At 37.8% G+C, this 24,905-nt stretch overlaps 1 protein-coding gene across 4 annotated transcripts in view; it reads left to right on the top strand.

The window, feature by feature from the left end:
- Positions 1-24,506, top strand: part of SLF2 (SMC5/6 complex localization factor 2) — a 31,091-nt gene extending 6,585 nt beyond the window's left edge. For all 4 annotated transcript variants that reach the window (XM_074591456.1, XM_074591454.1, XM_074591452.1 and 1 more), the window contains exons 4-20: positions 223-280; positions 1,543-2,675; positions 5,456-5,538; positions 6,497-6,613; positions 6,882-7,049; positions 8,883-8,985; positions 10,460-10,535; positions 12,296-12,437; positions 12,891-13,005; positions 14,193-14,369; positions 14,950-15,047; positions 15,765-15,852; positions 16,332-16,454; positions 17,277-17,354; positions 19,045-19,131; positions 20,480-20,548; positions 21,675-24,506. In XM_074591456.1, coding sequence (XP_074447557.1) covers positions 223-280; positions 1,543-2,675; positions 5,456-5,538; positions 6,497-6,613; positions 6,882-7,049; positions 8,883-8,985; positions 10,460-10,535; positions 12,296-12,437; positions 12,891-13,005; positions 14,193-14,369; positions 14,950-15,047; positions 15,765-15,852; positions 16,332-16,454; positions 17,277-17,354; positions 19,045-19,131; positions 20,480-20,548; positions 21,675-21,710 — 2,751 coding nt within the window. In that variant the 3' untranslated portion in view covers positions 21,711-24,506. The remainder of the gene's footprint in view (positions 1-222; positions 281-1,542; positions 2,676-5,455; positions 5,539-6,496; positions 6,614-6,881; positions 7,050-8,882; positions 8,986-10,459; positions 10,536-12,295; positions 12,438-12,890; positions 13,006-14,192; positions 14,370-14,949; positions 15,048-15,764; positions 15,853-16,331; positions 16,455-17,276; positions 17,355-19,044; positions 19,132-20,479; positions 20,549-21,674) is intronic.
- Positions 24,507-24,905: the final 399 nt, after the last annotated feature.

Below are 24,905 nucleotides of genomic sequence, written 5' to 3'. Positions count from 1 at the left end.
CAATCTGAAGAAAAGATACAAAATCTAGGTTATGGAGTGTCCTTTTGTTGAGATCTTTGGAGCTGTGTTTTAAGTTTGTCTTGAAACAAAGTATATTACCATATTTCTGGGGTTGTGTGGAATTAAGTCCGTGCTGGATTCAGCGCTTGGCTCAAGACGTTGACATCCTGGTTTTAAAAAGTTTGCAATTAACTCTTCTATTTTTTCCATCTTTACTTTTAGGGAAATGGATGTCCTTTAAGAAAAATACCACGTTCTGGTTCAAGAGAGACTGCCTCAGGTAGAAGTAGTGCTGATAATACGGAATTGATTAAACAATCACATTCATCACTTAGTGTCTCTTTCTAATGGCTTTTTTTCATGAAGTTATGTTTTTCTGTCTTCTCTCTCTCAAAAAAGACTATACAGCAGTCAAGGTTATTTCTAATATGTGGCAAGCTTGAAGAGATTTAAAAGTAATTTGGGATTTTAGTGAAAAACAGGTTGTAACTTAATTAGAAGCAATGATATTTCTTTCTGTTAAACCCTTAATCCATTATTATTTTTGTGGTTTCTCTTGCATTTTGGAAAATCCACATTCACTGTGGTTGTTAACAAATTCTGCCTTTCGGCTTAATCCGAAAAGAACATTCTTGTTGAACCAAACATTAAAGTTTAGCTGGTATTCTCATTGCTTTTTGTCCCTTTTAACCACATAATTTTGTTCTACAGTAGGTAGAACTGAATAAAAAGCTCACATGAATAGAAGCTTGAGCTAGGTAGGTAGAATGATTTTTTTTTTTTTTTTTTTTAAATAGATGGGGGGGTGCAAAACAAGGAGAATATTCCCATGTTGTGGGTCCATGACTGTGTAAACCTATTGGACTCTCTGCTGCCAGGCCTCACTCTCCATCTATGCTGGCACTGGGACTTCGCCAGGGGTGTGAGGAGCTGATCTGGCTGAAAATTGAGTTGGGAAGTTCTCGGCCACATCAGCTCCAAGAAGTAGCTTGCCATAAAGTGTCCAGGTGCTGGTGCCAGCTTAAGACAGGAAGCAGAAAAGCATGGTGAGAAAAGTGAGCACTGGAGCCACAGAACCATAGCCTGAAAACAGATTTCTTCACGTTCTGGGTGCTTTTTTATGAGCACTGTTAAAATTATTACAGCGTTTCCAAAATATTTTTTGTACTGTTCGTTATTTATAATCATATATGTAATTACAGAAAATTCCTTCCAGTCCCATACCTCAACTGGGCTATTGTCTTTTTCCAAAGACTGGTTGATTCTAGTGTATAGGAAAAGCGTTCTACAGTGGCTACTGAGCTGCTTTTAAATAAAAGGATTTAATTTCATTTCCAAGTTAGTTACAATAATAACTTAACAGTATCATCTGTGTTCAAGCAGAATGGAAGTATTGTAGTTTCTGACAAAAATTTCAGTCAACTATGACTTAAAAGCAGAAGTTAGTTTTTTAAAGGGTAAGCTGTTATGGTTTTGACTTTGTGTTTTATTATTTTTCAAATGTGACAACAGTGGTTTACTTTTTTCTTAATCACTTAATAGATGACCCATCTCAACCAAAGCAGGTTTCAAAACATGAGGCATCTTCTCCAAATGCATTGGGAATGTCATCTGAGGTGCGGAAGAGCCAGTCTTTTCCTTCACGCTGCCTTACATCTAAGATGTCTTCTGGGCAATCCAAACAAATAGACTTTCCTGGGAAAAGGAAACATGCTGCCATGAGTGTGGATGCAGACAGTTCAAATCAATCTGAAGTGTCAAGTTTGAATGACCCTGCTTTTAATAGATCATCTGCAATATGCAAAAATAGGAGGTCTGACTTTGTAAAAAATATCCTTTTAAAGTCTAGTTGTGGTGATGTTCTGCAATTAATGGAGGCTGCTGCTTTACCTAGATATGATTCTGCTCTTCCAGAGGAATACCTCAACTCAAGTGATGAAAATGAGAAAAATAATTGTTCCTCTGTAGGCTTGTCATCTTCATATTCTGTACGCAGCCCTGGTAAAAATAACCACATTTCTGCTGTGGATACCAAAGAGAATCAATTGCAGGTGGCTAACTCATGCTTTTTCTTGGAAAAGTCCCTTCCTTTTTCTCAGGAAAAAAGTACTCTGTTGCCTTCTCTCCACCACTTAACACAAACAAAGAGTGTGGAATCTAATCTCCAGAATGCTGGCTTATCTCAGGTATTGGACACTAAGAAGGAGCAACATGGGAAAAGACCAGAAAGAAGCACACACAATAAAGCTTACAGTATTCAATCTGGCAACAGTGTTTCAAAAACAAAAAACGAGACTTCAGAAAATGCTTCTGATTCTTGTTCAGTGGAAGGTTCTGGGAAATTTGCACTCTCAGAAGAGACTGGTAAAAGTGTTCCCTGTTTGTTGTCTTTTAAAGAAGGATGCACGGACAGTGGCCATATGTCTTCACAACTCTCAGGAGAGTTAAAAGTTGCAAGCAAGTCCAAATTGAATGAAAAATCAAAAAGCAGCTTTGATAGTGAAGATGAGCATTTGGAATGCAGTCTAGATGATGATGACGACGATGATGATGTAGTATTCATGCCACTGCAAGAAATTCTCTCTTCAAGTCCCAAGCCACAGGCAGGAACCCTGGAGGATTCTCGTCTTGACAGTTTTTCTCAGGAAACCATGACTCCATTACTGAAGCTTCACGTAAGTGCCTAAAAAAACCAAAAAAAGCATTGCATCAACTTTGTTATATTTTTTGTATGATTTTTTTTTTCTTTTAATCATAATGCATGAAAACTCAGAGCTATTTGCCTGCAAAACTGGTGACTCAGCTTAAGGGTCCTATGCTGTAGAGTGCAACGTAGTCAGAGAAAGGGTGTGCTTGTTACTGTGGCTGACCTTGGAATGGCTGAAAGATGGTTCATGCAGCTGGATTGCATTGGCTGTATGCCCTTCTGTGGTTTTTAGGAGTGCTGGTTTTGTTTTTTTGCCCTAAAGAAAAAGGCAGGAGGTTACATTTAGATGATGTGTGGAATCTAAGGTTTCCATTTTCCTGATCAGGTAAGATTTTTGAGTTGAAATTAACTAGGAAATAAACAGGAAATTGATGTAGATGTTGAGATCTGTGTGCTAGATGCCAGTCATATATCCTTGTCACAGTCTGTGATTGTTAGAAATCTGTGGATGAGTTCTTGATCTGTAAGTGTGATGTTTTCTTTGAGGTTGAATTTCATGGAAATTGGATGTATTTTAGAAAGGATTTAAAAAAGTTGAATAACTACTACTGCTCACGAGGGATAAATGAAGTGTTTAGCCTATTTTTTCAATAACAGCTTGTCCTATAAGTAGTGATTTTTGAAGTTTTATTGTAAAATAATGTTTTAATTAGGAAGGTCCTGCAGTAAGACTCTAGTGTGGCATTCCAGACAAAGCTGGTACAGGTTGGAAGTGGCTGCATTTAAATAAAAGAATTTTGTACTGAGTCTGGCTGGGTTGAAGTTAATTTTCTTCATAACAGCTGTATGGTGCTGTGTGTTTTGGACAAAAACAGTGTTAAGAGACCAGTCTTCTGCCTGTGGCGGAGCAATACTTGCACAGCATCAAGGCTTTCTCTTCTTCCCACTCTGCCTCCTCAGCGAGCAGGCCAGAGTGGACAAAAAGTTGTGAGGGGACACAGCCTGGACAGCTGACCCCATATGTCTGCAGGGGTATATTCTGTGCCACATAGTGTCATGCTCAGCAATAAAAAGGAAGCAGGGGTACTTGGTCTGGCATGTAGCCATTACTTGGAGTCTAGCTGGGCATCCGTCTGCTTGTGGGAGATGCTGAGTGATTGCACCACTTTTTCTTTTCCCCCTTATCCCCTCTTCCTTCACTAATTAAACTGTCTTTATCTCGACCTATGAGTTTCCCTGCTTTTTGCTTTTCTTATTCACTCCCCTGCATCACTGGGTCGGGAAATGAGCAAGCTGTGTGGGGTCAGCCCACGGTGATTTTCTGCAGTAGAAAACGAACAGCAGAATACCTGTTTAAGTACTCTTGTCTTCCTCTCGTCCTGTTTTTAAATCTCTGAAACTGTTCATTTGTTGACTGAGTTTCTATCTCCGTAGGCAGATGTTGTACAGCCATAATTACTTTATCTGTCCTTACAGTTCATTATGCAAGTACGTTATAGATCAGACTTGTGTGGTTACATACGTATTCCACAATCTTAACCAACATGTCGACGTAATTAATGGTTAAGACTGATAAACATATGCAGCCTAGATCAAATGTTTGTGGAACATGTATGTGACCACAACATTTGGCCTGTCCTGTTCCTGCATAACTAACGGCTAAGTACAACAAAACAGTTAAGAACTGTCCCAAAATTTCCATGGCCATGTTTTTTGCATATACTAGCATTCTTCTCTTGCCTTGTAAGAAGGGGCATATGTGCACATTGGAATAAAGTCTTGATTTCTCAGTTGTTTTAGACATACTAAACCAGTTGTTTTAGACATACTAACCAGATTATGAAATAAAGAGGTCTCAGCTTTCCCATGAGACTTCCCAGACAAAGTCATGCCGCTTGTTACATTTGCCAGATATCTCTTAATACCAAAAATAAATGCTGTGTTAAGTGTTTTTTTTTATTAGCAGGTGGGCATTAACTTCTTAAACTAACTTCTGTTACCTCTGGGTAATAGAAAATCCTCAATGAGAGGGGATACTCTTATTGAATTGTGTTCTCCTAAAATGAAGGAGCTCATAGGAAGAAGCTTTGTCAGTAATCGTAGGCTTGCAATTTAAGAGGATGGTGTCAGAACTGAATCATGGCCATAAAAGACTTCAAATCTGTGTCGTCTGCTCCTAGCTGGATAAAACACTGGATACTGAAAAACAAACTAATTTTGCTAGTGGTTAAGACTTTCTTTATGTGTTATTTTGGTTTTTAATTCTATTTATTAGCTTCTTAATTTGAGTTTGTATTAGGATTTTGATTGGAAGTTTTGTTTTCTGTGGTGATTTTGTAGGTGATTTAGCAAATGCTGGTGCTTTTTTCCCCTAGGGATTCCTGAAAGTAACAAAGAGGTACTGAATTACTTTTTGAGTTTCTTGTCTCATGTGCAAGAGTGGGGATTCCCAGGGTCTCATTGGATGATAATAATAAAGCTGTGAGGTAAAAGGCTTCTGATGCTAAGGCTCTTTGTGAAGGTTAGCTGGAAGTCAGCCCCAGGGAGAGGAGCAGAGATACAGAGAGAAGTACAGTTATTTCTAAATTAATCACTGAGAGAGATTTGACCATTATATAAAATTGTCAAGGGACTGAGAAATGTAAACTCAGGACGTTAATCGTCCTGTTCTTCAGGGTCTCATTTGAGGTTTTTATCTTCTGGTAAAACATCGTTAAAATGAGAAGAGGTTTCTATTTTGATTATTGTCTAACTAAATGAATTGATAACTTGTGGTATTTTTCTAACTTCTTACTATTTCATTTACAGCTTTCTAAACCTCCTGTTGTTAGCCAGGTGTCATATGTGAACAGCTTAGAACATCTCTTGAAGGAGAAAGAACAATCTAAAAGGTTTGTTTCTTAAAGCAGCTTTGAAAAATTTGGGATGGAGTTGTAGAAGCTTAGATTTACCTCGTGTCCCTGAAACTAGGGGAGTTTGGGTAGCAACAAGCTAAGATTTGCCAGCTGATGCCACCAGCTTACATCTGGCGGATATACAAGCGTGGCTTAACTGTAAAAGCTGAATGACAGGCTCCTTCCAAGCAATAATGAGTGATTTGTGATATATCTGTCTACCCCTTAAGAACCAGACTAAATTTACTGATGCCTTCGTTGTCGGTCACTGAGCCAGCTAGCAGCTGCTGGTCAGGCATGAAGTAGAAGTATTTATATAGACTGACTGTTCTAGTTGCTTCTGCTAGGTATTTGTAGCTCAGTTTTGGTTTCCAAAGTTGCGTAGACTGTCAGTATCTGAGTAGTTACACAGTAGAGTGAACAGAACTAAGGAGTGTTCTTGCAAGAGGTCTTTGAGGTAGAAAGTGTGATATGGTATATATACTCATGGTAAATCACAGTGGTGATAGGTAAGATGTGTGATTTACTGCTTTTGTCAAAGAATCTGACCCTAGTAACTATGGGCTGACTGACTATGGAGTAGTGAATGTTCCTATAACTAATACTATTTAACAAATAAAATACTAGGATGATGATTAAAAAAAAAAATCATCCAGAAGATTGAAAGTTTTGTGCAATTACAAAAAATTCTGTCAGCAGTTGGTTGAGCGTATTTGTCTCTGATAAACTAGGGATTGAATGTGCTGTTGGAAATTCCTTAGGCTTTGGGAAACATCCACTTTGTATCTTGGAATAGGAAGATGCTTGCTTTTTGCACAGATGCAGCCTCACACATGCTTTTGCCATGCATAATTGGCTACTGACTTGTACGTTCACATTCAGAACTTAAATTTTGTTTTCTTCTGCTGTAAATACTAAATGGTGATCATATGTTCTGCTGCTACTGTTATTTCAGGGTAGATGAACTAGAAAAGCAGTTACAGGAAGACATACAAAGAAGGGAAACAGATTCTTCAGATGGAGATGATGAGGAGAATGCCAGTGGAGATGAAGATCTCTCAGAAGAGCACAGGTCCTTCCAACTCCAAAACCAATTAAATCTAGTTCTTCACTTTTCTAGCCTTTTTTTCCTAATCTGTCTTTCCATCATTTGTTGTTAATATGTTTCATGTGAACCATTTTTATCATCTTTTGGGTATGGGTGGATTTTCTTGGACATTACTGTATTTTAACAATTCAGCTTTCACATAAGGTTAATATGTTCATCTGAAAATCACTGTCTTGACCAGAAAATATCTTCTCAATGTTTAAATTCATAAAAGCAATTTTGAATTTTACAGGGCTTTTATAAAGAGATTTTCAGTAATAGCTGATGCTATACCTGACTACCACCCTGGAGAAGATATATTTGATTTATCAGCCTCTGGGAAAGCCTTCAATCAACATAACCTTGACTTGAGGAATTTTCATTTAATCCCTCAGAATCCTATAGAAAAGCTCCTTCTTAAGTAAGAATATCTTCTTCGCTCTGTATTTGCTTGTATGACTTTTTTCAGTATTAGCAGTCTTTAAGATTAAATAATATCTTTGCATGCAAATGAGCTCTGTCTTACTAAGTAGGCAAGACTGATTCCCTTTCCCTGGAATTCTCCTTTCCAGGTTAACTTTACAGAACAATGAATTGTTGCTTGAAGCTTCTTTCTTTCCTCTTGGAATTCTTGAAAAATGTCTTAAATAAGACATAAGGACAAAAAATGGTGTTCTGACCTCTTCCATATTTCTAGTGTGTTGGGCTATCGTTGATAATCTGACCAGTTTGTGGAAGATAAATGCAGAAGTGAAATGTCATAATGAACAAAACTTAACCATCCCAAGACAGAAAGAGGACCTTTGTGGTGAACTGATTTGGGACCTGTCAATGTTGCATTATGTCTATTGAAAGACTTGTATGTGCTTTCATCCTGAATGGGCCTGGGACTTAATGCTCCATCTAATGAGGATTGCAGAAAGTCATGTTTTCTGACATCTGTTAGATTCAGTCACTTAGCTAGCAGGGTGTCTGTGTGTATATAAACAACTGTTCTGTAAGTCATCGGGATTTGTGCTCTATATTTATGAGGCTGTCAGGCTACAAATAGCTGGACAAATTCTTGCCTAATGCCACAAGTGCAAATCCTGAAAAATTCTAGTTATTTCAGTTGGTGTTTTATTCCAAACTTGTATCAGTGAAATGGAATTCCTTTAATCTTAAAGGATTTTGTATATGTATATGCATATATCTGCTATTGTGGGTGTGAGGAGGAGGAGGGCGGCTTCTCCTCATCTCCGGAGGGAGTGATGTTTGTGATATACTCCTTTGGCTTCAGGAGTTCAAAACGTTAATGTTTTGAATATCACAAGGATATAAGCTTCAAAAGTATCTTGTAAATCAGTGACTAGAGGAATGAAAATTAAACGGATCATCCCTTCCAGAAGGCAATTATAATTTAATTGCTTATGCATTCTTCCTATTTGGCACTGCTGGCATGTATTGACTGTGCAGTTGGCAGATGAATGTCTTCCTAGCCACTTGCTCAGTCAGACAGATAGAGGGTATACAGAGAAGTTAGGACACAGATCTCTCAACAGAGCTACCCGTTTTAGTAGGTGCTGAGAACAGAGGAGACTAAAGAACGGTATGTGGAAAACTGGATATCATTAATTCAGCTGCTTATAACATACCTGATTTTATAACAAATACTCAATCTGAAATCATTGAGTAATAAAAATGGCATATTTTCTGTTCCTCCAAAAGCTACTTTTTGCATCTCACAAATTTGCACAGTAAGATTAGACTGACTGGTTTTAACTGCTTTAGTTTGCCTCCGTACTCTTTATTTAAAAGATTATTTTTAAATTTCAAACAAAGTGGTTTTTTTCTCTTTTCTTAGTAAAGGTCATTGGATAATAATTAAAAAAAAATCTTATTCACTGGTCTCATTGAGCATAGCAGCCTGTCTGTGTAGACAGGCATAAAGGTTCATAGTACAATACTGTAAATCAGTGTTTGTTTCAAGCTATTAGCTATTGTTCCCTACTAATACAAATGTTTCCAAATTATATAGTGTGGCATTCTGGAGAAAAAGATAGTTGTTCTAAATCATGAATAAGGTTTAATTACTGTAGTATTTCATATAGGTAAGAGCATAAGATAACACTTGTTTTGGATGTTCACATCTTTCTTTGCTGTTGATGATGTTTTGAAGGGTGGGGAAGTTCTTACTCTTGTGAAAGTGCTAATTCAACCACTAATTGATTTTTTTTTTTTAACTTCTTCCCCCACCCCCGTCTTTGTCTTACAGTTCTGGTGTAACACAGCAGCTTTCTTTAGCTATTAATGGTTTTTTAAGTTCTGCTTACAGTTGTATCTTGTGTCCCATACCAATTCTAAAGTGGCTCTTCCAGGTAAGACTATACTATTCATGTAGTTATACTCTGTCCGGGTATAATATTATTCCCAGAAGGCAGTTGTAGCAGGAAGAATAGGAACAAGTTTATGAATCTGTTGCATGAAGTTAAAAACTTTTAAATCAAAAAAATCTTTTCTTTCTGGGTTCTGATTTGCTCTCCAGTCTGAAATACTTTGGTTGTCACTAGGGGTAAAACACTAGGGATAGTTTTTTCTCCACACGTTGAGTGACTGCAAAGCTGCACATCCATGTCCATCTTCATGTGTGTTACTGCATTTGAAAAGGCCACAGTACATGCTAGGTGAGAAGAGACTTCACGATATAATAGTGTGGGCCAAATAACAAACAAATGTTAATCTTACTTCCTTCCACCTTTAAAAAACAAACAGAAAAACCCCTAAACATGCTGCAGTATGCGAAAGTACCATTTCTACATATATCACCTTGTAAAACGTCAGAGATGCCTGCACTGTCAGATAACTTTCATTTGGCAAAAGCTGACATGCATTATAGCTCAGGAAAAAGTCTGAAGCCATTCTCAAAGGAAGTGTGGTGGCTGTCTGCTTTCTAGATGTCTGTATCCGTGTCTAAATCACCAGGAATGTACATTGTTCTGTTCCTCACAAAAATGCCCCTCTCCAGTTTCATTCTGTTATTATTTACTACATTCTAACTGTGCCTGAAACAAAAAAAAAAAGCTCACAAAATTGCAGCCTGCATCTGTTGAGTGGCTTTCTGCTTTTGCCAAAAGGGAAACATTTTGTTTCTCTATGTCCTTCCCTCCAGACAGTAAAAAAATTGCCTTCCACCTCTTGTGTGAGCCCTGGTGTTCCTCTAGGGAGGAGGAAGCATGAACCAGTTCAGCTCACTTACTGAGCAGGAAACTCTCCAGCACTTGAGGGAGAAGAAGAAGAAGAAGGAGAGTTTTTTTCTGGGCTAGTGAAGTGCTCCAGGAAACCTGAACTGTACTTCATAGTCATGCTTTTGTAGTTGGAGTTCTATGAAAAACCAAGAATTCATTGTTTCGGTTTAGTATTGCATATATTCAACTTGCACATGACTGGAAAAGGTTGTGGTTAACTCTGTTGCCCCTGCTCCTGATCAACAAGTTCAATTTGATTACACCCGCAAATGGGTCCCAAAGGGATACAGGATACTTTCCATTCTCTTAACCCTCAGTACCTTCTTATGAACCAATAGATTCTACATGGTGTTACAGCATTCTGATAATGCAAATAATTAAAGTATTCATAGCATCTGTGCACTGCTTGAAATAATCAATATTCACAATAGTCTGTTCTCCTCGGTGTATCTTGCTTTAGACTTTGGGTTTGTTTGTTTGGTTTTTTTTCTGTTATTGTTTCTTACTTTATTTTACCAAAGAGTTGGTTTATTTCTTTTAATTTAAAAGAAGACTGATGCTGTCATGCTACTTGGTGTTTGACATGTAGCTTCTTTTCTCTCCACAGATGATGTCTGTTCATCCCGACTATTGTGTTTCCACACAGATTTTAGACAGATTGATGGAGATAACACTAAAAAATGGTGAGTATTTGAAGGATGGAAAAGTGACCACCTGAATGAAGGCATTTCCCTTCTGTTAAGTGTAGAAAGGTATTGAGGAGGAAGTAAAAGGTACTGGCTCTGTTCTGTGATTCTGGCATGAATTTAGGCTCTTCTGTTAATTACGTCATGCACAAATGTCAGGAGTTGGTCTTCACAGAGTGTGTGCAAGCTGTACCGCAGGATGTGGTCCTGGCATGTATTTGCAAAGCAGTGCATCCAGTACAGAGCCTTTTAAACTCACTTCTGTTATTTCACAAACATAATTGACCTGAAGAGGAGCCCAGTCTGCTCAAAAGTCTTACTCTTCTTTCTGTCTTTTACTTTGGAAGATGCAGGCATTCATTTCATAGCTTAATATCTTATACAAGATGTTTTTCACATAGTCATGTGCAGTATGTAGTACTACATAGTTTACTTTCCAGATAAACGGCAAAAGTGAAAAGAATCGCACAAAAACACTTTCAAGGATCTGCTTCAGCCCACACCGCTGCTCGTATCTTGTGTGTTTTGCCTTCCTTCATCTGTACTCTCAAATACTTCTCCAGTACAATTTATTTTATGTTCTCCATGCCTTCACTTTATTCAGATCCGTCAAAAGTCTCTAATTCATTTAAGCCTGCCAGTTAACATCGCTAAAGTAACGCGGTTCTCTTGAAGTACTTACTCGGGTCTGTCCAAATTGTACCCCATGTTTTGAATCTTGTTTGAAATCAGACTGTGAGCTGATATGAGAGGGAACGTAGCTGCCTTTATTTTGTGCTTTGCTAGCGTTAAGCTTGGTTCTGAATGAACAGTTGAAGCTGATGAATGAGCATTCAAAGAATTAAGACTGGGAGAGAGCCCCCAGCAGATCGCTGACCTTGGAGCAGGATCACATAGATTACAGTTGCTCCTGGAACGCTATCTAACCACTTTAAAGTTGCCACTGTGCAGTCTTTAAACCATTCTGAGATATTCTTTTCCAGTGCTTAACTAAGGATGCATCTTTTTTGTTCTTGTTTTGTTACTGAATTGAACATTGAGATGTGAACCTACAGTGTCTTGAGTGTTACGCTACATTATATTTAGAGTTTTTTCTTGCGAACTTAGCTCGTAAGACACAAAATTGACCCAATTCAGAATTCTAGTGACTTCTGTCACTGTTCGGAAAACGCTTCATCTAGTTTGATGTTACCTTGCTAGTTTAGTGTCCTGTAGAAAATCCTTTGTACAGTTTTCAGGCTTTCAGACGCAAGTCATCATACAAATCAGACCTTTTTGCAAGGGGCATTGGTTCTTGTTTCTATCAAATGAGTGAATTCTATCTGTTTAGCACTTCGGTTCTAGAAATCAAATTTTATTTATCTCTACTTCCAGTCCCAGTACAATAACACCCTCTTACTTGTACCTACACAGAACAGTAATCTCTGTCTTCTCTTAAAAGTAAATATTGCCTCCTTGCTTATTCTGAAGTTTGTGATGGAAGAGAGCTACGAGGGGAAAATGGGTGGAACTTCTAAGTAATTCACCTGTTAAGTAGACAAGATGTTTCTCTACCTAAAATACTGTTGGACTACTGTTTGGTTTTTTTTCCCCTCGTGGTTCTGAAAACAAGCATATTGTTCAATGTATTGACTCTTCTGGGAAGAGAGCTGGTAGAATTGATGCAGACTACTGAGCTTATTTGTTTCCCTTAAAAGAAGGAACTAATGCTAAGAACTAAATTTAAAACTAATCCATTCCATGTCTTTTACTTGTAGCTTCCATCAGTGATGAACAGTGTAAACCATGGATTCCTTCACTCGCTGATGTGTCAGCTGTTTTTGTCAATATGGGTGTTGCGTTTAGATCTCTCTTTCCATTGCAGCATCTTCAGCCCAGCTTTAACGAATGTGATATTCTGTAAGTGTTTTCCTTTTGACATTTATTGCTTAGATCCTGTGAAAGCAAGTCTTGTGCTTAGAATGTAGAATCGGAAGGTTTTCTTTTATTTCCTCTCCCTTCCATCAAGTCCTGCTCTTCTTTAAATTCTCAGCTCAGGTTTTAATAAGAGTAAATAAGACAGAACTTTAAACAATGCCTACCAGGTAAGGATTCAGCAAACCAGAACATTGTCCTTTGTCGTGCACCTTCCTAATGGAGGTTTACAAGAACTTTGCCAAAATAGCTGGGCAGAATTGTTAATAATGGGTCACAAGTTAAGATAGATGTGTATGCTCTGTAACTGATGATAGTTTTGATTTGAAGGCATTTTGAAACATGCAGGGTTTTTTTCTTCAGTTTGGTGCACATGAGCCCTTGTGAGCTTTTAAATTGTTGTTTTATTGCTCAGATTAGTGTCTCTTCTTTTATTAGAAGTAAGATGCAAGAAACAGTGAGTAAACAACAGCCAAGAGGAGAAGGAGACCTAACCTCTGCCAGTCCAGCCTTCTCCAGTCTACCAGAAAACAATTTAATTAATGTGATTAAGGTGAGGAAAAACTCCAGTTTGTGTGGGAGGGTTTTTTGTGGTTTTTTTTTTTTGTGGGTGGTGATGGGGCTTTTTGTTGCCTTTTTTTTTTTTTTTTTTTTTTTTTTTACCAAAAAGCCTGGTGTCTTAACCTAGTCCTGGGCATGTTTTTTGAGTAGATGCTATCCTGCGGTGTCAGCTTCACATCCAGCAGGCTTCTTGCAAACTTCAGTGTTTCCTTTCCATTGGCTTCACTCACAACGGCACAGCTCTGCTGCCTCCCTTTTTCGGCTTTGGCACTTTTATCAAATGTCTGTGCTCCCTCATGTAGAAGAAACTGCCCATTTCTGTGTTCCAGTGGAAATGGGAAGCGGAGTTGATGTTGGGTGGTGTGTTTTATGCTGCCTTAGTGTGTTAGTGCAGCTCTCAGAGGTACGCGATCAGTCCCTGTGCAGCACAAGGTGCATGAGGTGGGAGCCGATGGAGGGGAGGTGGAGCCGTGGCTGACTCTTCTGTGGAAGTGAGCTGTTAGATCCATGCGCTGTGTCCCGTGAGACCATAGCCTGAATGAGTGCTGGTCACACTTCACAGGCTAGTTCTCTGTGATTAAAGGTTGTATGGTGAAAACACTGAATTTATAACTGATTTCAGAGTTCCTTGTGGAAGTATTTGAATCCTCCTAACATAATTTCTTTAGGGATTTTTAACTGTAAAATCACTTAGTTCAAGAGGAAGCACTCCGAGCATCTCCACTAGAGACAGAATCTCTTGATTTGTGTTCTCATTTACACACCCATCCCATATTGTGAGTGACCCAGGTAATAATACTTTGGTGGGGAAAAATCTTTTGATGTATGTTTTCAGTATTACTTTTGTATTTAGAAAGTCTGTCAGCCTTTCATTCAGCTAGATGAGAACTGTCTGTGTAGTGGAGAAAAATCTTTCCTACTCCTGTTATGTCCAGGGAATATTGCCATTGTTCAAAAGATGAGCTTCAGCAGGTATATATATATAAAAATATATATAAAAAGAAAGAAAAAAAAAAAAGAGTGCAGTTACTGGGAGATGAGGAGGTGTTAGTACACAAGTGTTGCAAGAACAATATATCATTTGAGGTGTATTTTAATGTGAGGATGGAAAACTTAAGTTCTCATTGTACTTAAGGTAAACAAATTTCAGGTTTTAATACTTTTTTTTTTCTTTTAAAGTTTCTAGGTTTCTGTACAACGGTAATTCAAGGTGGATATACTGATCAAGAAATATTGCTGCTGCTTCTGTTGCTATTTAAAATAAGCTTGGAGAAACAATTAAAGCAAATTCCTTTGATAGATTTTCAGTGCCTTTTCATAAAGCTTCTGATAAGTATAAAAGACTGGGATACAAAGGTAACTTCATAAATAATTTTCTTGTACTAGATTAACGTGAAACTGCAACTTAATTTTCAAGAAACTTCTGTTTTGAAGTTGTTTGGGTTTTTTTTTGGGACATCAGAAAAATACTGCTTGAAAATGTAATATGAACAAATTGAGAGCTTTGGATTTGTGTGAGATTTAGGAGGTGGGTGGTTATACCAAGAGGGTTTTTGTTGCATGACATCATGCTTGCCTGCCCTCTTCTGTAAGGGGACTGTTGTATTGAACTTAATCTTATATTTACTAAAATAACTGTATGTTTATAGTGGCTCTCTGAAAGCAGAAATGATTGCATTAAGCTGATAAAATGTCATGAAAAGCAATCTGATCTTAACTACCCTACTGTAAAATAGTATTTAGCGGTCTTTACTACAAGTGCAATGCAGAAATATCTTTTATGCACATCACCTCTTATTAGCCGAATTCCTTTTAACGCTTATGTTGTGTATGTTTCTAGGGAGTAGATGTGTACTCCTTTGCAAATCAAATGCTCACCATGTCTGTTCTTCAGTAATTTTTGAGAATTTTTTTTGTTGTTGTTTTTCTTTTAAAGATGCCTGAGCTCTGCCTGGCAGTGAGTGAACTCTCCAGTAATCACCATAATCTCCTGTGGCTGGTTCAGCTGGTCCCTAGCTGGATAATACGTGGACGGTAATGACACAGTAACATCAGAAATAAATAGTATCATTAACAGCTAATTTATTTGAATCATTAACAGCTGATGTATTTGTGTAAGTTCGAAGTCTAATAAATGCGATAGGTATTATATGGTGCTTAAAAAGTATTTGGGTTTTCTCATATGTTGCAGATATATGTGCAGTTCTTACTGTGTGTATGTATAGCTTCTTGATCACCTCTGCTGCAAAAAAAAAGGTTATTTTACATTTTATGTGTGGGTTTCTGGGCTGCAGACTTCCCATTTCTCTATAGTAAAGAAAGGCTTAACAACTTCAGGTTCTGACATCTATCACCTACTTTAATTCTTGTCTGAATGACTAAAAGTTACATTTTTCTTTGGGTGATTCATGTCTGCATTTAAGTGTCAATCTGTTAATGGGTTCTCTATCTTTGACATGAATTAATTATAATGTATCTGAGTGAAGAGAATGAATTTGGTCCCCTATTTCAGGCTTGGAGGCAAGCATCTAGCAGTGTCACTTGCACAGAAGAAAAGCTGCAGTGAGATCAGGGTACTTATATTTTACTAGCCTCTTTATTAGTTTAGTAGCACCTATATTCAGAAAATCCACTTTAATAGTTGTAAGCAACTTTATGTTTAGGGAAGTTATGCCTCAGCTTGTATACTTTGTAGAACCAGTGTGGATTTAAGAAATTGTCTGGGAAGTAACTTTTTAAATTGTTTTTCAGGGAAGTAAGAAGACGTCTTAGTCTAGTGATTATTTCAAAGCTGCTTAATAAAAAGCATATAGGAATACCTGATGACAGTGACAAGCAGGTACTGCATATGTGTTGTGTGTATGTGTATAATTGGAAAGTTTAGAAAATATGTATACTATTGTTTGTGATTGAACATGTTTTAATACTGTAAGCCTATTTTCAAGAACATTGCGAAATTAGTAATTTTTAGTTTAGATTAATATTAGAAGTATATTTTTCAAGATGTGCATAACCTGCATGTTCTGCATCTTGTAAATGCAGTTTTGTTTATGTGCCTCAACATTCATTTTGGACATTGGAAAGTCTGCCTTGTAGAGTCACCCTCTGTTTTCATAGGGCTGATCTTTCAATGAGGTAACGTACAAACACTTTAGTTTGTGAATAGTCAAAAATGACCCAAAGCATTAAAACATCAATTTTAATTAAAAAACCCTTTTATGTTCTTGTCTTAGTGTACAAATAATATTGTAGTGGCATTTGATTTCAATTTTCCATTGCCAGGAGACCAGTCCAATTTGTTAATGCTTGTATTTGTAGATGTGTCTTCTGCATCAGTATCTGGTGTACATGAAACCTTCTAATCTACTAAAGAAGATGAGAGAAGGACAGGAGCAGCAGAACGCCGATGGAGACCACCTTAATACAGAACTAGAACAGGAGGTATATCACCAATTAGTGCATTTTTGCATTTGTCTCTCTATGCATATTCTACAACTTTGAGAATATTTATTTTAATTTCTGACTGAGGGCAGTTCTGTACATGGAACTGTACATACACTATTTTGTTGCTGTTCATCTGTGTAAGTTAAAATATTACTCATGTTCAATTTTAATTATAGAGGAAGGAAAGAAGTAGCACGTGACAGAGGAAGCTGTATTAAGGCTGTGTTACAAACGAAGGGAATCATCAGATTTTCTGCATAGCTAAATCACATGGATGTCTTGAGTCCTGTCTTCTGTAATCGAAGTACCATCCCCCCTCCCTTCTGATGTAATCACTGGAAACTGTTTGATGCTGAGACAGACCTTCACCTGCAGGCTTCAGAAAGAGATTTATGAATCTTTTATGAATCTTTTTTTCATAAACAAGTATTAGAAAGATTTAGTATTTCCACCCATCCAGAAACTGAATATTGGTTTGGTTATTTGAGTCTATCATGAAATCTCTTAGAAAGTATTTTGATCTGAATGTATATGATAGGAAAATAAAACCAACTGCTGAATTTAATTTTCAGTAATTAAAACTACAGAAAGCTTTGTAGGTTACTTAGGTAATTTATAACAGTGTAATACTGTTTTAAAATGTTTCTAATGTATGAACGTACTGTTTCAAATTAGTTATTTAGGCAAATGTGTAGACATACTTGTCCATTGATCTGGCTGTTGGAGGAATCATTCCAGAAAGCAAAAATAGCACTATATCTAGATGTGAAGAGTTATGATTGTGCTTTGACTGCTAAAGCTCTGTTGATTTCTCTCCAGGCATACTACCTAATCTACATCCTCCTTCATCTAGTTAGCGAAGCTAGTTTCTTCGATGTTGTAAATTCTAATCAAAGGGTAAGTAACTTCAGTGGGTAGATCTTTAGATTTTAAAAGGCTATTTATCATGCACTTTTGGTCTACTTTGGTAAGAGCTATCATGTGATAAAGATCACCAGTGGATAATAGCACTGGGGGGGGGACTTTTGTTCTTGGGCAAAGTAAATGCAGAAGATCTTTCTCTGCACTTACTGCAGAGAAAGAAACCTCTTCTACATTTCTGCAAATGGAACTACCTCAAAACATGAGGCTGTGGATCAGCAGACATTTATTTTGTTAATCTTTCTCAGAAAGTAACTGGAAATTAACTCAACGTAGAAATTCTGAGAAGTCAATGATCCTATGCACTATTGAAGTAGGATTGAATTTTTTTCTAGAAGAAAATCACTTTGTAAATATCCAATAAAATATGTTCTAACACATCATGATTTTCTGTGTTGGAGTGCAGCCATGCAGCAAGTGAGAGCTAGGACTGTATCTCTTCTCTTCTCTGTAGCGATAGTTCCCTTGCACCATGTGGTGTGATCATCTGTTAAGTTAATAGCTTCTGCTTAGCCTTTCACTAATCCTGTTCAGATTTCTGTGATCATTTGCTGAGTTCCTTGCTGCAAGGTGTTTGTGTACGCCTTCTGCCCATGGAATCACTGTTGGCTGTTAAGAAATCTGTCATGTGAACTGCTTGAGAGAGGCAAAGCAGGAATGTTTGGTTACATGTCAGGGCTTAAGTGTCTCAGTTTCCTACTCAATGCAAAAAGATAATCACAGCGTGTAATCTGAAACAAAATCATATTTGGTAAAGAAAATAATTATATTGTGATGATCTTTTGAGATTTGGTTTTTACCGCTGTCTTCCTGAAGATTTGTGGAGAACTTGTTCTTTCTTAAGTTTTTTTTTAATGTCTCTGTATTTCTTAATGAAGAAAGTCTATTATTCACCTTTTTGCCTTCAGGTGGCAAGAGGGGTGTGGCTAAATGTTGTGCAGGCTAGACTTTGTATAAAATCAATAAAACTATTTTATTTTCGGTCCTCCTCTAGTTAGATGGGCTAAATTGGCATGCTCTTGAGACACCAGCAAATGTTTATATTTCAGCATGTCACACCTATTCTGCAGAGTGGAGCTTCTTTGCAGCTGTTCAGTGAGGGATTGAAAACAAGAATTTTATGAAGAAATTGGCAGAATGCAAAAGATCTTGGGAGCTGTTATCAAGGGATTATGAAGTTGCAAAACTGCTTTATTAAAGTAATCAGAAACTTAGAAATAAGATCGGGGCGTAAACCTTGAATACGAGCAGCCTGCTCAGCCAATTCCTACAACAGAAAATTACCTGAGTCATCGTTACTGAAAAGATTATTTTTAGCTATTGGAACTTCAGAACTTTTTTTTTTGCTGATAAGAGATCTGAATGGTGCTGTGCTTGCTACTTTGGGGACAGAAAAGATTTACAAATTAGCTAGTAGGAACTTTAAAATTTGTGATGCATAGATCTGCTATACTTTGAAACTATTTTTTTAAAGCTCTTTGAACTGGTTTACTGAGTGCATCTGATAGAGGATCCTGTTTTCTTCCTTTTCCCCCTTTATTACTGTACATTTCTGAGAACATTTCAAATTGAAGCATGTAATTTTTAAATTGAAATAATATTTGAAGAAAGCTTTTGTTTTTGACATGAAGAATTTAAATAGCTGTATACTTTTGTCTTTATTTAGCAACACTTACTGAAGCTTTGTGGTGCCTTAGATAAGCACATAAAATGTGATATTAGGGAAGATGCAAGGCTGTTTTATCGAACTAAGGTAAGACATAAATTGTTTTTTTGGGGTGGTTTTTAGTGTTTTTGGTGCATGTTGTTCCCTCGTCCCAGCCCTGGAAGTTCAAAGAGTTTGGGGTTTTTCTGCTTTGTCTGTCTGCATCATGTCTTTGCATGTACATAAATACATGTCCATCTTAATGCACTAAAAATACTCTTTTTGCTAACAACGGGACTCTGAACAACTGTAAAATGTGAGATGGTCATCTTTCTAGCTCAGCATCTCAACTTCCATACCCACAGAGTTTCTTTTCCTGGCAGTCACTGATAGTTGTTGACTGTACTTTTAAGAGCAGAAGCTACATGCAGGGCAGGATACAGAGAACTGAAAAATTAGCTTATCTTGCATGCATCTCTGTTTTATTGTCAAATTAATGAGTTAAAAATGTTGTGGATTTGAGCCAACAGTAAATGTGATGTAGCATCAAGTGTGGATAATTGCCTTTCGGTTTCTTTGTGGTGTGAGGCTTGCTAATGATAGTCCTAATTTTGTGACTTTCATGCTTTGTATGCTGTCGTAGCAAGCCAAATCAGATCAGTGATGAAGTGACTGACCTCAACTTGAAAAGCCTCAGCTTCTTCAGCTTTAAATCAAACATTTGCAGTTGTGTGCATCTCAAGATTTTTCTTTTTTATTCCTCCAGATCAGTAGAGCATGGATCCTTTTAACAAGTTAATGAATCTTGCCTTGGATTTTTGTGTCTTGAGTTGCTTTCACTTTTTTTTCTATATCCCTTTCACTGAGAGGGGGGAAAATCTTACTGTGTTTTTCCCCATCACTTGTGTAATGGTGCAGTAACTTCCAGAGGACACCACTGTGCTGGGTTTTAACACAGCATGTGAACCAGATCTCAGTTCTGAATAGCTTGGATTAAACTCCTGCTTGTGGTTATGAAAAAGCACAGTTTTATGCATAAGAAATTCATGTCAGAAGTGGACAGTGCTGCATAGTTGGCTTTCGTGATTGCAGTTGCAGGCACCTTTTCTAGATACAATCAGATGTGTGTAACAAACATAACTCACCCGAAGGATGAGGTGAGTGGTTGGAGGCCAGAGGCTTGTGTGCTGATGCCAGACACTTCACATGGGGAGTCGTGTGCCTGTAATGCATTTGTGTGGAGCACAAGACTTTGAATTCAGAGTCACAAATTACAGGGATCTGGTTGGAGTTGAGGTGGTGATTCTTTGTGCCAGCTGTAAAATTGTGCCCTCCCAGTAAACCTTGGGTCTTGGGTTAGCCAGGGTTTTGTGGGTCTGGGGAAGTGGGAGGCAGGGAGGGTATAATTTTGGCTTTTTTAACATAAATGGCTAAAGTAATCAATCTGCATTTGCAGGTAAAAGATTTAGTTGCTAGGATATATGGGAAATGGCAAGATATGATACAAACCACTCGGCCTACTCAGGTATTGTAATGAAACCTTCTTCTCTCTTTTCATATTGCAATGTGCATTTAACTCATTTTTTAGCATTTGAAAATAGCATAGCCTTTTAAAGAGATTGGGGTTTTTTTTCTTCATAAATGGCATGGCTGTGGAATATACTTAGATGTATTAGAATAGATTTTAATTAAAATCCTTACTTTGCTGGCTTCAATAAAACCAAGAGTTCATCTTAATCCTTAAAAGTGCTGTTTTTGTAAATGGCTTGCGTAATACACTGAAACGCTAGTACTGAGTCAAGTCACAGGGTCTGTCTCTGATTATAGTTATTAGCAGATGCTTCGAAAAGGACGTTGGGGCAGGAATGCAGTGATACACTTCCTGCTGTGGTCTGGCAGTGTGTGGCTTTGAGACTACTTGAGTCCAAGGCTGTCTCCGCATACCTTTAACAGCTCTGGATAACTCCTCCCCCTTTGAATGTGTCGAATTTCATGCAATGATTAGGAAAAGCCTTTCATGCTCTGTAACAGTATGCAGTAGTAAATAATGTCATGATTAGTGTCTCATTAGTATTTGCCTTCATGATACCTAGGTGGAATAGGTGGATAACTTCTACTGCTATCCAGAGTTCAGAGCTATTTCTTTTGTAATGTCATCAGACCAACTGTTTTTGAGGCCTGTCTTGGAATATAAGGCTACCTGTCGTGGAAGAGCTTAGCTTTCCAATAATGTAGTGTATCGCTTACATAAAATCTAAATTATGCATATATGCTTAGTATTGATTTCGGTTAAAAATTGTGTAATCAACCATTTGTCTGTAAAGACTATTAATCGCTCCCAGCAACGTGCAAAAAAGACATAATTTCTAGTGTGTGTGACATTTCTTGTTACAGAGGGGGAAGGGAACAAGACAGTAATACATGGCTGCAGAAGCTACTTAGCAATTGATGAAAGTTGATAACAACACAGCGCTTGGAGTTGTTTATTCAGAGCTATTTGGGGTTGATCCACATATGGGGAAACTGGCAAATGTTTCGGAATAAATTGTAGGGACTTGCAACACGTGGTGATCGCAAGCTAAGCGCTTGCATAACGTGCTCTTCTATCATTGGTTTTCTGACTTGTTTACTATTTTGTTTTTACTCTTTAGGGAAAACTGCATGACTTTTGGGAGCCGGATTCATGAAATCTTGTCTAGTTCAGGGAAAATATCAGGAAAAACTCTGAAACCAAGGAAGACATAGAATGAGTGCAGCTTCACCTTGGTCGGAACAGAAGAAAGCAGTCACCTGAGTTAGAACTTGAGCTTGATTCAGGCAAATACTAGGAATGCAAGGATCTAATTTGATTAACATTGCTTTTAATACAAATATGTTACTTCTGAAAAATTGAAGCGGGTAAACTGAAAAAACCCAGCTATTTCTATAGCCCTGTCTGAATTGGCTAGAAATATTTTATCATATTGAAACCCGAGGGAAGTTTTCTTGTTTCCATTGTTAATCACAAGAGTTATTTGAAAACTGTATGTATTTGTTTTCTTGCCAGCACACACCTGCAAGCATTCTTTTAGGATGGCTGGGAAAGAACTGCCCTGTGACATTGAACCTGAGTTCAGAAACAGTGTTAGACCTCCCCTGTTGTGAGCAGGTGAGTTAGTGGTTCAGAACTGGGATGAATGACAGAATTGCCTGCACGTGTTAATCTGCAAAGCAGAACTGGTATGACCATCCAATGTCTTTAAAACATACAAAATACGGCAGTTGCATGTGAGCAAGTGACTGCTCTCGTGTTCACTTGAGGGTGGAAACAGAGTGGCTGTGCCCAGACAGTGTAAGTGGATGCTTCTTTCCTCCGTGGTTGTGTTTTATCAAATAACAAAATAGAATTTGTTATTACAGCGATGCATTCATTTTAACTTAACTTCCTCATCTTCAGACATTATTTATGCAGTGAATGTGACTGCACAGGAAGTCTTTCTAGATGACCAAGTTATAAATGAGATCTTATTACACCAGTAGTATTGTTGTAGTGCTCTTCAAGAAACAAGCATATCTATATTTGTTGTCTGGCTTCAGCACTTTCTCTAAATGGAGAAAATACTAATTCTAAAATATCAGCTCAGTGGAGATTAGAGGAGATGAGGATTTGGCTCACGTACGTAAAAACTGTGAGCACCGTATGAGGTCTGCATTCCTTTGTGTGAAGTCTTGCCGCACATGCAGTATGTGTGCAAAGCTCCAAGAGCTGTTTGTGAAATAATCAGAGGAAGATGTGCTCTCCTTCTGCGCTCTCTGGGCAAATGCCATTATTTCGATCTTACACTGTGGTTTTTCTGTAGGATGTGTGTATATGTGAAGAGAAAGTTAAGGTATTGAGTAGAAGCGCCAACTGGGATTCCCTTAACAAGTGAGATTTTTAATAATATCAACATGTGTGTTTTATAATACTGTTTCCTTTTAATTTTTGTAATTACTGTCTTGTCTTGTACAATGAATTCTCTATGACTTTCCACGATGAGAATGTAAAATAAGGTTAAAAAAAACACCTTGAAATTTAATTATGTATATTACATATAAAGGAACTGCTATAGAATGGACCCATGTCTTATAGGGAAGATATCTTATTTGCAAATTCATACTAAATATTTTGTCTTTCATTTCAAGTGTTAGAGAGTTAGCCTAAGACTGTGGTGGCTCTGTGCCCTTCACAGGATAATCAGCTTATCTTTATTCAAACAAAAGTTACGCTCGTGGCATTGTTCAGGGGGAGGGAGGAGAAAATTCCTCCCTCCCCCCCCTTTTTTTTTTTCTCTCAACATGTTGCGTAAGAATTGGAAGAATCTACCTCAAAGGGTATCTTTGTTTGGCAATAGAACTGCTTTAGGCTAAAAAAGAAACAACTTACGTGGTAGTATATAGGTATGGCAACGCTATCCTTTGCTCTGCCTGTCTTTGATAGTGTTATCAACCTTCCCTCTGGTAGCAGTTGCTTATTCTGTTGAATATATTGTACGTAATTTTATTAATGTTTATATTTTTTCCTCACTAATGTTGTATAAAATTTAAAAATATTGCAGAATGTTTACTGTATGTAATGTGTATATATTTTCTTACCATGTAAAGTGTAAGTTGCTGTCCTGTATATTTTGGAGAAGGAAAGGGGAGGGGTTTAGATGAACAGCTTTTGTACTGCAGTTCAAGCACATTGAAACTGCTGGGGTTTCTTTTTCCAGATGAAATAACCACTTTGATATTTACTTTTATTTAATAGAACAATGAAAAAATAAAACCAGACATGCTTTTCTAATTAAATGTCCCTGGACAAAATGGGCATGCCTCAGCTGTGTTTCACCAAAAAAATGGCAGTGGGTCCTATTTTGGTCTTGGGGCACACAGACGTTGTAGTTCTTGGGCTCACAGCCGATGAGCTTACTATAAATGGAGAAAGTCTCAAAGTCATTCCTAGCTCAGCCACTCCTGTGTTTTCATGCCGAATGCCCATGTATACATCCTGGCATTTCCCCTCTCTCTCCCCCTCCCGCTTTGTCTGGACTTTTCTTCCATCTGTTTTGTAGCTGAGGAGTAATTCCCCAGTTGCTTTAAGTCTAGACGTGGGTTGAATTGGAGCTCATTGGTATCCCTACAGAGGTGATCCCCAAGCATCGCTGCGGAGCCTTTGCAAGGGACTGCTGAGCTGGGCGCTGCTCCGGGACTCCAGGAAATAAAACAGCAAACCTGCTGCCGTTGTGTTTTGCAGACTCATTTACTGGCCCCCAGCCAGAAGTTACGTGCATTAGAAAAGGCTGTTTGCACAGGGAATGTCTTAACTGCTTTGGTTGTCTTCAGATAAGAATTTTGCACTGAGGTTTGTCTTTTGATATTACGTTGGCTGTATTAAGAGCCATGTTATTTCATGTGAAATTAGGTGCACTTTATTGCAGTAATCACAGACAAAAAAAAATAAAGGCTGAATATAAAATATACGTTTGTGTCTCTGCCTTTCTTTTTTTATTATTATTATTTTCTGACAAGCCTCTCTATGGCTTACAAAAGAAAGCTTCTGGCTTTAAGTTGAAGAAACCTGCCAGCAAAACTGTTTGCAAATCTCATCTTCTCACTGTTTCTGTTGTGGAACTTGGTAATGGATGGGGATTTCAGAAGTGATTAATGACTTGCAGGTAGGTCTGGCTGAAGGTCAGTAGGACATGTATGCTTCATTGATGCGGTGGCTGCAGGAACTCTCTGAAGTCCCCCGTGCTGATAGTTGAGCTGAGAATATCTTTGGGAAAAGCGGATGACTGGACAAATGCATGGAGCGCGCTGTTCTTATGCCGCGGCGGAGCGGCTGGTGAGATTGCTTCATGAGAGGATTTTAGAGGTAG

The sequence above is a fragment of the Larus michahellis genome, chromosome 6 (assembly GCF_964199755.1).
Source record: "Larus michahellis chromosome 6, bLarMic1.1, whole genome shotgun sequence".
NCBI classification, from domain to species: domain Eukaryota; kingdom Metazoa; phylum Chordata; class Aves; order Charadriiformes; family Laridae; genus Larus; species Larus michahellis.
This window is presented reverse-complemented; position numbering and strand designations above follow the sequence as displayed.